At 50.4% G+C, this 13941-nt stretch overlaps 1 protein-coding gene across 1 annotated transcript in view; it reads left to right on the top strand.

Moving 5' to 3' along the window:
* The window catches only part of LOC114485608 (serine/threonine-protein kinase MRCK beta-like), a 22251-nt gene that overhangs the window by 422 nt on the left and 7888 nt on the right, over positions 1-13941 (top strand). The window contains exon 2 of the mRNA XM_028487391.2: positions 10838-10929. Within this exon, the coding sequence (XP_028343192.1) occupies positions 10867-10929 (63 nt within the window). The 5' untranslated portion in view covers positions 10838-10866. The remainder of the gene's footprint in view (positions 1-10837; positions 10930-13941) is intronic.

Here is a 13941-nt window from a genome sequence, read left to right as displayed (position 1 = left end):
CGGCCATGGCTCACGGGCCCAGCCGCTCCGCGGCATGTGGGATCCTCCCAGACCGGGGCGCGAACCCGGTTCCCCTGCATCGGCAGGCGGACGCGCAACCACTGCGCCACCAGGGAAGCCCTGTTTGTTTTTTTTAATTTTTATTTTCTTTTATTTTTGGCTGCGTTGCGTCTTCGTTGCTGCACGTGGGCTTTTCTCTAGCTGTGTCAAGCGGGGGCTACTCTTCGTTGCGGTGCACGGGCTTCTCGTTGCAGTGGCTTCTCTTCTTGCGGAGCATGGGCTCTAGGCACACGGGCTTCAGTAGTTGTGGCACGTGGGCTCAGTAGTTGTGGCTCGCGGGCTCTAGAGCGCAGGCTCAGTAGTTGTGCACGGGCTTAGTTGCTCCGCGGCATGTGGGATCTTCCCGGACCAGGGCTCGAACCCGTGTCCCCTGCATTGACAGGCGGATTCGTAACCACTGCGCCACCAGGGAAGCCCTGTTTTGTTTTGTTTTGTTTTTAACAAAACATATATTTGTATTCACATTAGCAAGGGAGTTGGCTTTCTTTTATTATTATTATTTATTATTGTTATTATTGTTATTTTGGCTGCATCGGGTCTTCGTTGCTGCGTTCGGGCTTTCTCTAGTTGTGGCGAGCGAGCTTCTCACTGCGGTGGCTTCTCTTGTTGCAGCTCGCGGGCTCTAGAGCTCAGGCTCAGTAGTTGTGGCGCACAGGCTTAGTTGTTCCACGGCTTGTGGGATCTTCCCGGACCAGGGATTGAACCCGTTGTCCCCTGCATTGGCAGGCGGATTCGTAACCACTGCGCCGCCAGGGAAGCCCCGGGAATTGGCTTTAGAAAAGAGATGTGTGCTGTGAAGGTCGCTCACTTTACACAGGTTCTTTGCTTTGACAAAGGAATCCCAAAGGGCAGTGCCACGGCAGCTCGTGGGGGAGACCCGCTGTCTCTGGGTCACTACCTCCTTGATCGGAGGCTTCAAGTGGGACGTGCCACTCTCAGGCAGGAAGGCAGACAGTTCTAAGTGATACCCGGTAGTGAGGCAGTAGGGTTTTATTTCAGTAAAGACAAAGCAAGATGGACCAAATGAAAAGGGACTGAGAAGAGCAATCGATCAGCTATGGAGTGGCGGCGAAGATGCAGGAACACGTGACTGACCCCTGGGTCGGCCCCCGAGCGGGGTCTAGGAGGGTTAACCGCCTGCACATGACAGCAGGCTGTTGGAGTGAGATTTTTCCTGGTTTACTGTTGACTCAGTACAGCCTCCTCACCCGTTCCCCACCCCAGCTTCTCAGATTTTCACTGACTCCATCTGAACCTTACTTGTCTTCTGAGTCACAGTATTAAAGGGCTTCCTTTTCTTTCTTTCTTTTTTAACATCTTTATTGGAGTATAATTGCTTTACAATGGTGTGTTAGTTTCTGCTTTATAACAAAGTGAATCAGGTATACGTATACATATAAGGGCTTCCTTTTCAGTCCTCTAAGATCTTAAATTGCATTAAGTTAAAATCAGTGTTTGTTCACTTCACAGCATTATAGTTCCTGATTATCAGCTTATGTGGAAGAGTTCGTACTTGGAGAACTTTATTTGGGAATTAATAGGGCTTCTTGGAAGATTCAGCTTTTCTCAAACTGATTCATATTGAGAAGGATTTGTGACGGGCTCCCTATGAAGGATCGTATTCTGTCATTTAACAAAGAATCTTAGTTATTAAAACAAGTAAAACCCATTTAATGTAATTTAAGCACATTTTTCAAAAATTTTATGGTAGGTGTTATTCTTCCATAGGTGTATCAGCGATCTGAACTGTGAGAGCAGATTTCAGGCCACTTTGCAACTATGAACTCCTTCAAAGCTGGGGCTGGTGGAAGAGTGCTTGCTTTTCCTGCCACGTGCTGGATCAGGACCTGGCCCTTGCCCTGTACTCCTGGGCCCGTGGGGAGTTCATGCTGTGGGTGCCCAGCAGGGGCTGAGTTCATGTCTGTGTGCTTTATTGTCCTGCCTGCGGCCACACTCCCGGGTTCTTGGGGTGCTGTGCCGGCCTTTCCTCCCCTACACGAGACGCCTTGCAGAGCTGCCCGGCACTGTACCCGGCCAGCGGGGGGTGGGGGGTAGTTGGTACAGGCAGCAGAGGGTCTCCATCGTGGGGGGGCCGGGGGAACTTCCCGGGATCGGAGCTGCTGTTTACTCAGGAGAGAGGAGAGCTGCCCCTCGTGTCCTCTGCATGTCATTTGGCCCTTGGGCTCCCATTTCCTCATTAGTAAATGTACGGTTTGGACTGGATAATCTGGAAGACCGTTTCCAGTTCTCCATGTGTGATTGCCAAGGGGCTGAGGCCATGTCAGGAGAGAGGCTGGGTGACGCCAGGGTCCCGGGGGTGGGGGGGTGGGGGGGGTGGGGCGCGGCCGGAAGAGGCCAGGCGGGGCTGGGCGGGCTTCCCGCTGCCCTCGGGCTGCTGCCCTGTGACACGGTCCTCTTTCCTGACGTGGCCCCTCCCTGGCACTCCTTCCAGCCTGTCTGATCTGATTTCCTCTCTTGATAAACAAACCAAAGGTGGGGGGGGCGGAGAGGGGGGGCAGTTTCTCATTTCACAACTGTTTTCAGTCAGTTTCAGCTGGAGATCCTCCCTCCACCCTGTCCTTCCTGGCAAAGCTTTTTCCTGTTTAAAGGGGACACTGGGCTCCCAGTTTTCCCTTGCATTTGGGACCTCATATTTGCCGGTGGTTGCCCTTGATTGGTTAATTGATTCATTGCCTTTTAGGGCATCAAGAGAAGTTTTATAGGGGACAATCTTGGGTTGTAGAAGAATGAAGAGATTAGGAAAATTTTTCTCCTAATTAAAGTTTAGCTATCTAAGGGCTAAAGCTTTATTCAGTCTTTTTTTGGTGGAAAATAACCCAAGTTTTTGAACATATTCTTACCTTAGAAAAAAATAAAAGCCCTCCCAGTGGAGAAAGTAACCTGTCCTGATGACTGGTGGTTGAGAATGGTTGTTGAGTCAGCTGTGCTTACTGCGTTCCCTTTTGTGTTCCCTGTTTGTGTCAGGGCTTGCAGGGCAGCGGTTAACCAGGGGGAGGTAGACCGTGCCTTCCTGGGCCCTCCAGTCCAGGGGGGAAGATGGCAGCGAGCAGATACACGTGCGAGGCTCACTTATTAGAAGGCTAGCAGGCTCCTGACCCAGTCACCTGGCTGGAGCCGGGGACCCCAGGACAGTAGCAGCTGGTGGGGGAGATGGGGGCGGGGGGGTATCCCACCCAGGGTTGAGCGAGGGCCTGAATAGCTGAAAATCGGGTGTGGTGGGATTGAGGGGAGCACAGGGCCGATGCGGGGCGGGGGAGGCAGGCAGGACCCAGACACGCAGCAAGCTCTGTGAGCATTTAGATGCTGTCGAAGAGCCATACAAAACTGTTGAGGGATCGTCCGCAGGGGCGTGATGGGATTGTGCTAGTCTTGGAGGAGATGGCGCCGTGGGGCCAGAGGGGTGGAGCGCGGCGAGTGGGTGCAGGAGACCAGCTGCAGGAGCAGGGGAGCGATGATGGTCTGCATCGGAGGGACGGGGATGGGCATGGGGGCTTGGGGAATGGTCTGAGGCTGCAGCTGCAGCTCAGGGTGTGTGTGGTGCAGGACTCCGAGTGGGTTTCACCCCCAGCAGTCGCTGGAGCGCAGAGCCCCGCAGGGCCAGCCAGTCGGCCTGCGCTCGCTTCTCTGAGCCGGAGGGCGGCAGCGCCCGTCGGTCCTCAGCGTAGTGTCCTGGTGCTGGCGCACTTGGGGGCCCAGTCAGTGTTTGCTGACTCGGCAGCTTTTTGTTGAGGGCATGGGAAGGAGAGGTCATTTTACTCTTTCTAAAATTTAGAATAGTGATGTTGTCTTACTTCAAAATCTACCAGTTCATTATCACCATGAAAAGCAAACATTATTTTAAGCATTACAGCTGATCTGTTTTCTTCAGGCTATCCATAATGTCTGTCTTCTAATCTTAATATAAATGATACTCAAAATGAATCCCTAATGGCGTTTTGGTTTTGCTTTGCATCCTGAATGTTTTAAGAGTGAGTGACAAGCTGTGTTGCACCCCAGTGGATACAATTCATAAAATTTTGCTGATAACATTTTGTATTCTGAGGAGCATTGCAAGCTCTAGGCTTAGTGGAGCAGCATTTATGCTTTTCAGGTGCTACTGCCCTGCTTCCTCCCAGTAAGCTCTAGCTCCAGTTTCCTAGCCACAGAGGCTGGTTCTCCCCTCCCACCCACCCCCAGGTCAGCTGGCTGTTCCGAAGGGATACTTTTTTGAAAACGTGAAACAGCGGTAGAATCTTGTGAGAAAAATCAGTTTGGTCTGTTCTCTGTCTCTGGCTCTGCAGCAGCAACTGGGAAGTGTCTCCATCACCACTCCCCCCCCACCCCCCCCGCCCGATCATCCCTGGGTCTTTCCACATGGCTAAGTGGCACCCACTCATCAAGTTGCCCAGGCTGGAAACCCAGCAGTCATCCTGGAGTCTCCTCTTGCTTCAGGCACGTCGCAGGCAACTGCGTCTCCAGAGGGAAACCAGATGCGGCCTCCTCGGGGCTCCAGGCCTGACACCCCGAGCCCCGCTTACCTCCTGTGGGAAGCGGCGTCCCCCAGCTCTCCTTCCGTGCTTGCCCTCATGGCCTGCTTTCCAAATAGCAACAGATGAACTTTAAAAAGAGGTTGGGCTTCTCTGGTGGCGCAGTGGTTGAGAGTCCGCCTGCCGATGCAGGGGACGCGGGTTCGTGCCCCGGTCCGGGAAGATCCCACATGCCGCGGAGCGTCTGGGCCTGTGAGCCATGGCCGCTGGGCCTGCGCGTCCGGAGCCTGTGCTCCGCAACGGGAGAGGCCGCAACGGTGAGAGGCCCGCGTACCGCAAAAAAAAAAAAAAAAAAAAAAAGAGGTTAAAAACTTTTTTGGAAACAGTTTCAAACTTACAAATAACAGTATAAAGAAGTGCCTCAAGGAACTGAGAGTAAGTTGCCTGCATGGTCCCCCTCCCCGCTGAAAGTTTGGCGTGTATTTCCTGCAGCCCCGGCTGGTCTCTAGCCCCAAGTCAGGAATATGACATTGACACAGAGCTAGCAAGGGATCACCCAGCCCCAGTCTGCCGTTCTCTTATAGCAGAGGAGCCTGAGAACCAACGCTCACTTGACTTCCGCGCTGTCTTCCTCTCCCTTCTGTGGGGACTCTAGCCTCTCCTGACTTTCATGACTGAAACCGTCGCGGGCCAGTCATTTTGTAGACTGTCTCTTCAGTTTAGGTTTTCCTCCCGTTTCCTCATGATTAAATTCAGCTTTTATAACTTTGCCAGGAAAATCACAGAGGTGACGCTGTGTTTTTCTCATTGCGTCCTTTAGGGTGGCACACAGTCTCACCCTGATCGCATCACTCTGATTGCTTGGTTTAGGTAGTGTCTGCCAGACTGCACTGCGAAGGCAGTGTTTCCTCTGTTTGAGTAGCAAGTATTTCGTTTGGATGTACTTTGAAGCTATGTAAATGTCCCATTTCTCATCAGATTTTTTTTTTTTTTTTTTTTTTTTTGTGGTATGCGGGTCTCCCTCTGTTGTGGCCTCTCCCGTTGTGGAGCACAGGCTCTGGACGCGCAGGCCCAGCGGCCGTGGCTCACAGGCCCAGCCGCTCCGCGGCATGTGGGATTCTCCCAGACCGGGGCGCGAACCTGGTTCCCCTGCATCGGCAGGCGGACGCGCAACCACTGCGCCACCAGGGAAGCCCCCTCTCATCAGATATTTTAACATTGATTTATTTAATATCAGTGTGTACTCCTTATTTTGTTTTATTCAGTGGGCTGGATAATCTGTGACTATCCATATTTATTGTGATTCACTCCCATTCTTTGAGCGCTTTCTTATTTTCGGGCACAAGAAGATGTTCCAGGCTCACCTGCTCTTTCCTGACCCACCTCTGGACTTGATGGAGGTGTCCTGGTCCCTTAGCTGGAGAATGGTATTTAGAAATCAAGATCTGTCACTAGTGATGCTTCTTGCTGCTGGGCTGTTGCCGCCTCCTGGCCCTCTCCAGAGGCAGAGCTAGGGCTTCCGTATGTGTGTACACACCCATTTATGTCTGCATCTTTTCTGCATCCACATACTGAAAACCACGAGCTCACGCTGATGCCTCCACTTCTAATCCAGTGTTGTAGGGTCTGTTCTCCCTTTTTCGTAACTCCCTTTTCTGACAGTGAGGAAGCTGGCCCCCATTATCCTGAACCTGTTTACTGATGTGATCAATCCTTCTGTGTGTAACAATCTCCTGTCCCCGCACATACGTCCTCCTTACCCCAGCGTCACCCAGTTTGGGCTCCGACCCCTGTTCCCGTTGGGCTCTGCCTAAAGGAGGCGCTAGAGGGAGGTGGTGGGCGGGCCTTGCAGCTTCCTGCCAGCTTCCCTCCTCTGTGGCACCTTAGCAGCCAGCCTTCTCCTGGCAGGAAGCGTCTTCTGGTAGTGGGCCGCTGGTCCCGGTTTGGGCATTTTCCCGCCCTTGGAGAGACCCCAGCATCAGCTGGCGAGTGCCCCTCTCAGCTCCCCGGGTCCCAGCCCTTAGGGCCCCTTTGTGCTTAGAGACCCCAGTAAACGCAGCAGCAGCCGAGCCTCGGAGTTTCAGCTGGGCGGGGCCCTTGGCCCAGGTTTCACAAATCCCAGCTTCTGCCTTTGGTTCCCCGATCCTAAGCCTAGCATTTGCTTCCTGCACCTGCTGTCTCATGATAATCCAGCGCTCCCTTTTAACTTTTTTTTTTAAAGTCTTTATTGAATGTCTTACAGTATTGCTTCTGTTTTATGTTTTGGTCTTTTGCCCACCGGGCATGTGGGATCCTAGCTCCCTGACCGGGGGTCGACCAGGGATCGAACCCTCAGTCCCTGCATTGGAAGGCAAAGTCTTAACCACTGGACCACCAGGGAAATACCCCCTTTCGACTTTTTTGGTTACCTAGTTAACAGTCCTTTCTGTTACATTTTCTTCAAATAACTGGTGTGGTTTCTGTCTGTTGACTCTGCTCAGTCTGGATGGTGGGGTCACCATGTATTTGTGTTGGCACTGATTGACACCCCATTTGAAATGTCACTCTTTCTCCTTTTCACGGGCGTAAGTCCTTCCGTCTTTCTTATTAGTCCCTCCTGTCAGAATGATTTCATGGCCTCGGAGTACTTGTGTGGTTCGCAGGGTGGTCTGCTGCTGTGATTTAATTTTCTACTCTGGTTCTAGCTAATGCAGTCTTAATAATTTTTACATAGCACTGCAATATTTTTACTGTGTCCTCAGAACTGTTTGAAAATATTTAATATTTTTCGAAAATAATGCTTTCCTTCTGGATCCTTTTTAGTGCCCTCTGTTTTTAAACATTAGGTTTTGTTCACATAGTTGATTTCCTGTTGCTTGACTCTTAGTTTCTTTATCTTTCCAAGCTTTCATTTGGGGTGTTTCCATAGTTCTTCCCCCGTTTATCAGACTGGCCCTGATAAATCCGTGTTCATGCATTTCAGGGAAATTGTACAGGGCTGTGTAAAATGCATAAGCAACAGAAACAGGTTCTATGAAAAGAGTAAGAGGAACATAAAGTAAGACAATTGATGTGGAAAGAAAAGATGAAGAGAGAGCTAGCCATGTCTCATCCGCCACAAGGGACTTCACGCTTCTCTGCCTCAGACTTCACTGAGGTGGGAGGGGGGACTTTCTGCCTATTTTAGGTATAAGACAGTGTAGTCACAGAGGAGCAGATGACTCTGCTAAGACGGCGTGGCGACCAGGCGCCCCGCTTAGGACTTGACTCTCCTGAATGGAAGGAAGCCAGGGCTTTTCCCTGGGCCTCCTCCTGCCAAGTAGGGCAGGAGTAAACAGAACTGGATAGCGTATCGTTGGACCACTTACATACACACAGATCGCTACCACTAGAAATTAAGATAAACACTTCACACCGTGCTCCAGCATACTCTAAACAGCAGATGAATAATGGGTTGACTATTTTAAAAAGCCATTGGCCAAAAATAGGATTGACTGTCAGATTGTTAACGATCATAACTTTCTAAGCCTTAATAAGAAAATGACAAAGGAAAAATGAATTTGAATTTATTAAAAATGATACTTTTATTGGAAGTATTAATCGCTATAAAATAAAAATAGCATAGTTCAGATGAAAAGAGGCAACAGAATGGAGGAATAGTGTCTACAGCTGTTACGTGTGACAGAGCCAAAGTAAAGCGCTTACACAGTTGATTAAAAAACATCAAGACATGATTAATGAGCAAGTGTCATGAATGGATAATTAACATCACAGGGCACAGCCGGATGTGGGAGAACACGGCGTCGCCAGGCATCAAAGAACTGCTGATTTCAAAGGAAGATGAGATGTCAGTGTGTGGCTGTGAGGGGGGTGTGACTCAGGAGATGCAGCTTGGAAGGCAGGTTAGGAACCAGATAGAATGTTAGTGCCCTTTGGAGAGTCTTGGAGTTGCATCCTCAAAATTAAGTTAAAATAGTAAAAAAAATCTGTGTGCATGAAAAGTTCATTGCAGATTTATTCACCATAAGAAAATAATTTAAAAAAACATTTAACCTCTCCATTCAGTAGACACAATTATAAATTGTTGGTGTGTCAACTTAGTGAAATATTATGCAACTGTTAAAATGTTAGTTGAGTGGTATAGAAACATGAAAAATGTAAGAAATGAGATAAAAAAAGAATACACAAAAATAGCTATATAAACATTGACCGTGTCTACGGTCAGGGGCAGGAATGGGAACATGTGAAGTTAAAGTGGTTCATGGCACAATTATGGGTGGAATTTTCTTTGATTTCCATGGAAATTGCTGTTTGATTTGCACGTTTAAAACACTGGCCAGCAGGTTTTGTGAGTCTTTGGGGTTTTTGTAGAAGAGTCCAGAATGCTGTGTTGAACCCCTGCCAGAGCGAGTGTTTCGGCAGTGTACACCAAGTGTGATTGTGGCATGCGTCCTTCACAGGGGAGCGGAGTGGCATCATCTCCTTCCCAGACTCGCAGTCCTGGTGGTGATTTGTTGGGATGTTTTTCTTCACAGTAAAATGGAAGGTACCATTTGGTTCCCCCAGAAGATGCCAAGAGAGGTTGTGATCTTCAGTGGCTGTTTAAAGTGTGTATTTCCATGAGGATTTTTGGGAATGGATATTTTAGGTGATATTTGGAAGAAAGATGAACCATAGGTGACCTTTAAGTTCTAGCTCAAGGGTTTTCTTTAGCCTGGCTCCCCACTACCCACCCCACCCTAAATAATTCAGGGCCTGTGTGTTCTGTTCCCTAATCTCTGTGCCAGTGGGTATTTACCGTTCTTGGTGCCTATTAATAGGCACCAAGAACCTTCTGGTGCTCTGGCTTTTGTTCCTTGGATCAGTGAACCATGGTGGTCAAACCTTGGTGGTACCAAGCAACTATTTAAGGAGAAAAAAATTTGGAGTTAGATTCATAATATGGAGCTCAGTTAGAAGCCCAGAAAATACCAGATTGCAGGTTTGGGGGGAGATAATTGTAGATGCACGTGTAGTTATAAGAAACAACACAGAAAGAGCCCTGGTACATTTTGCCCATTCCCTCCGCCCCCCGCCATGGGAATGTTGCGAAGCTGTAATCGTGGAGGATTTGAAAAAGATCTGTAGAGAACAAATAAAAGTTGGCATAAACATAGGGATTTAGATCTGAAGGTGAAAAGAGGAGAAGGTGTAGGAGATGTAATGGAGCGGCTGCTAGACCGAGGGCGGGTGGTCAGCGCTCGGGTGCTGCTTCTGGAGTCTCACAGCACGGGGCTTCTGGTCGTGGGTGCTGTGGCTAATTAACACCAACTGGGGGCGAAAGGTCGCAGAGATTTTTCTTCTCTCTCACAGTTCTCGAGGCCGGAAGTCCAGAGTCAACATGTCAGCAGGGCCATGCTCCTTCTGAAGGCTCTGGGGAGAGTCTGTCCCTGTCTCTTTCAGCCTTTGGTGGTGGCAGCAGTTTTTGGCGTTCCTTGCTTGTAACTGAATCACTCGAATCTGTGCCTCCATCTTCACGTGACTTTTCCCCTCTCTATGTCTCTGGTCCAGATCTCTTATCTTTATGCAGACGCCAGTCATGCTGGATTTAGAGCCCACCCCATTCCTGTTTGTGACTTCATCCTAACTTGATGACATCTGCAGAGACCCCGCTTCCAAATCAGGTCGCATTCACAGGTTTCGGGAAGACACTGCCCAACCCAGTCCACTTTCCACAGAAAGTTGGCTCAGTTTTCTTCTTCCTAAAATGTGGATGGTCACGGAATGAATCTCAAGAACGTGTGTGTGGACCTCGTGGGAGCGGTGTGGAGTGCGGCTCCCAGCCCTGTCCCCGTTACTGTCAGGGCTCCGCGTGTCTCTCAAGGGTGGTTGCCCGTTGTCGTGGAGAACGCCTTGTGTCGTCCCCCCCACAGCTGCCCTGTGGCCCTGAGAGCTGGCACGTGGTGCCCAGAGCTCACGGACTTGGTGAGCCGGTGCCTGTGCCGCCCTGCAGAACAGACGGGTGCCCAGCTGGGAGAACTCAGCTTTCATGATTTTTCCAGGGGATCTTTGTTGTGATGGTATTTGTTATAACAGATATTGAAGTACAGGTGCCAGTATGAACATCCACGTTAATTTGGCATAAATACCGACTTTTCCAAATGTTAATGACTTTACAGATAGTAAGTGTCTTAAAAAGTATTCATTCATTTAAAAAGTAAAGTTTTTTCCTAAAGAAAGTATAACTTAATGGAATGCCCCAATCAATTAAATTTTTATCTATTGTCAGGTTATTAGAGTAAGTTGTTAATTTTACTTTTTTTAATTTGTAGCTAAACCATTTACACAACTGGTGAAGGAAATGCAACTTCATCGAGAAGACTTCGAAATAATTAAAGTAATCGGAAGAGGTGCTTTTGGTGAGGTAAGATAACTTATTTTTGTTCATTTTGCCTAGCAGCTCCCATCTAGCAGTTTTAGGGTCCTGTACATTGATTTTGGGACGAGGTAATTATTGGTATCATTTGGAGAGTTCTTGGTGGATAAAATCTGAAAGAGTTAAGGAGAGAAAAAACAAAAACTAAAGCTGGTGACTGGTGAATTACCCTGAAAATTGTCTTGACCAAAATAGTTCTTTCTGACAGATAAGTTTTTAAAAACATCCGTTTGTCAATCAAAAAAAAGTCTTGGCAGCGGTTTTCAAAAAAAAATACAGGAAGGGTCGCATCAGAGTGGCGCTCATTGTTCGTAGCTTGCCCACCATCCGTCAGTCCTCGTGCGGTTGTGCGTCCCGCCCCCTGTGTCTGGAGGAGAACAGCTTGTGCACCTGGTGACCCGCCCTGCGCCCCCCTCTCCCTTCGCTCCGCCTGGAGCTGCTGTCCCTCCTGCCGGCTCCACGCCCGCCTGAACTACATTAACTCCTCTCCTTAGGGTTTGCCTGTGGCACTCCCAGGCGGCGAGCTGTGCATGTGGGTTAATGAGATGCTCTGTGTCATGTCCAGCAGCGCGTGTGCTCTGTCCGACACAGCCCTGCTGGACGTGACTCTAAAGTGCTGCAGAGTGGGAGACAGCATTTGTTGTGCACAGCGTACACTTCATATTGGGCAAAATATACGTGGAAGAAAGCAAAGCAGGAATTTAACGAGATGGCTCCTTTGTTCTGAAATAGCTCACGAGTGGAAACCAGGCCTGTGATCTGTCTTAGAAAACATCTCAATATTTTTGGTGATTCTTCTGCTACCAGCATCTGATGACAGCCCTACTTTATTTGCAGGGCTTCAGTAGAATACACCAAAAGAAAACATTCCTACGAAAATGCTTTCAAAATAGCCGAGTGAGAAAGCTCTGGCCTGCCTGAGTGAATGTGGGCAGTTGTGTGTTGTGCCTTCATTTCTTCCTTGGAAGCTGCCCTGGCCTCGGATCAGACCCCAGCCCCACGCTCTGTGGCGAGCCCCGTCTCTCGTCCTCATACCCTCCTCTCCCTCACCAGCCTGGGCTTCATACCCACCCCTCCCCCAGCCCACTGCTGAGAGCGAATCTCACCAAGGAGCGGGTAGAGGGGAAGTAGCGCCACCGGGGGGCTGCTTTGGTGGCAGCTTTGTCCTCTGGGACGGCATCTCCTCCCAGGCCGACCTCGGAACGACCCTGGATCCAGGACTCCCCGACCGAATTCACCTCTGGGCTGGGACGGGACAGGGAGGTTGTTGGGTTTTTGTTTTTAAATATTAAGGTATACTTACATGTAAAATGCACAGATCTAGGTGTATGGTTTGAGTCATGGCAGATGTCTACACCTGTGTAAGCAGCACCCCAGTCTATATAGAGCATTTCTCTTCCCTAGAAAGTTCCTTCCTGTTTCTTTCCAGAGCCTCCACCTCCTGTAAGCCCCACCCTTCCCCAGGTGGCCACTCTCCCGATGGCCGCCAACAGGGAAAAAATTGAGTTCTGCATAGAAATAACAGATCTCTGAGCTCTAGGTAGGATGTGATGAGGTAAGGGAAGGTTTTTGCTGTTGCTCAGTGGGAAGAAAGAGAGAGCCTTTGAAAGCTAAACCCAGTTCAGTTCGCTATATACTTTCACCGACCGGCCCCCTTGTACCAGGAGCCACGCCGGGCTGCTGGACACAGCCCTCAGCAAGGCCCAGGCCCACGCGGAGCTCCGCAGTTACAGCGAGCCCGTTAGGGTGTTGGGGGCCGGGGCGGGGAGAGACTCCGGGGCAGGAGCCGGGCGGCCTTTGGGAGGAAAAAAGAAAGCACGGGAGAGAGCATTGTTGTGTCAGGACAGCTGGCGGTTACTTTTAGTGCTCTTCTTTGCCAGAGGACTTGATGCGAAACTCAGTTCCTGAGTTTGAAGAAGATAACATTGATCACTTTTTAGCTCTTCCCAAATTAAGAGAACGTGTTCTCGGAGCTCCCCCCTTTGCCTTTGCTCCCTCTCCAGGCTTTAGCAGCTGCTTTGTGCGTTCCCCACCCCCTCCCTCTCCATCATCTCTCCCTGGGCCCTGTGGCCTGCGCTCAGCACGCCAGCCCTCCTTGCCCAGCTGCTCTGGCCCCGTGGCCATTCTGGGTCCCCTGCACACGAGTGCCAGCCTTCCTGCCACATCTAGAATTCCGGGCTCTGTGGCTTGTATTCCCGCCACCGCGCTGCCTGCCTGGGACAGTCTCGTAATCATGTACCTGAAATGTGGCCAACTGCAGCCTCTGTCTCTGACAGCACCACGTGGATCACAGAAGTGAGGGTACCCTTAATCATTGTTGCGTCCAGGGTGTTCTTCACATACGGTTCTGATTGAATGACAGGCCAGGGAAGGGTGAGAGTCTGTGTGCGCACCCGCCTTGGTGCACAGGTGTGTGTACCTGTGCTGCTGAGACCATGGCACGGGCTGCTCAAGAGCCCTGCCCCTGAGAAAGAGCTCACGGAGTCCAGTTTGAGGGGAGCATATGAAACGCTTACCTCAGCGGAGTTTAGCAAAACGTTTCTAGATTATTATTCAAACAAGGATTGGAGTCCTGGGGCATTGCCCTTTTTCTGGAGCACAGTGGCTCTGAGAACACCTTCGTCCTCCCCTCAGCGTCTCGGGGACAGCGGCCCAGGAAGTTCCTAAGACCCTGGCACCCTCCTGGAGGCTCGTTCCTCAGCTACCGGGGTGCGGTGCCCAGGGCCATGCTTTCGGCGTGACAGCAGCTCCCCGTGACTGCCTGCCGGGCAACCCAGGCCTCGCGTGCTCTCACAGACGTGAGCCCCTGGAAGCCTTGTGGCCGCTGGCTACACCACTGGCCCACCGGCAAGAGGGCCTGGCCCCAGGGTGGGCTGTGGGGGCGCCACGTGAACCCCACCTGCATGACCCAAGGCCTGTGTGTCCAGACACTGTGCCCTGCGTCTCTCTTGTTCCTAGAATGACTTAAAGTTGTGTTTCTTCTTTTTTTTTTTTTTTTTT

Source organism: Physeter macrocephalus, unplaced genomic scaffold (genome assembly GCF_002837175.3).
Source record: "Physeter macrocephalus isolate SW-GA unplaced genomic scaffold, ASM283717v5 random_1822, whole genome shotgun sequence".
Classification (NCBI taxonomy): Eukaryota; Metazoa; Chordata; class Mammalia; order Artiodactyla; family Physeteridae; genus Physeter; species Physeter macrocephalus.
This window is presented reverse-complemented; position numbering and strand designations above follow the sequence as displayed.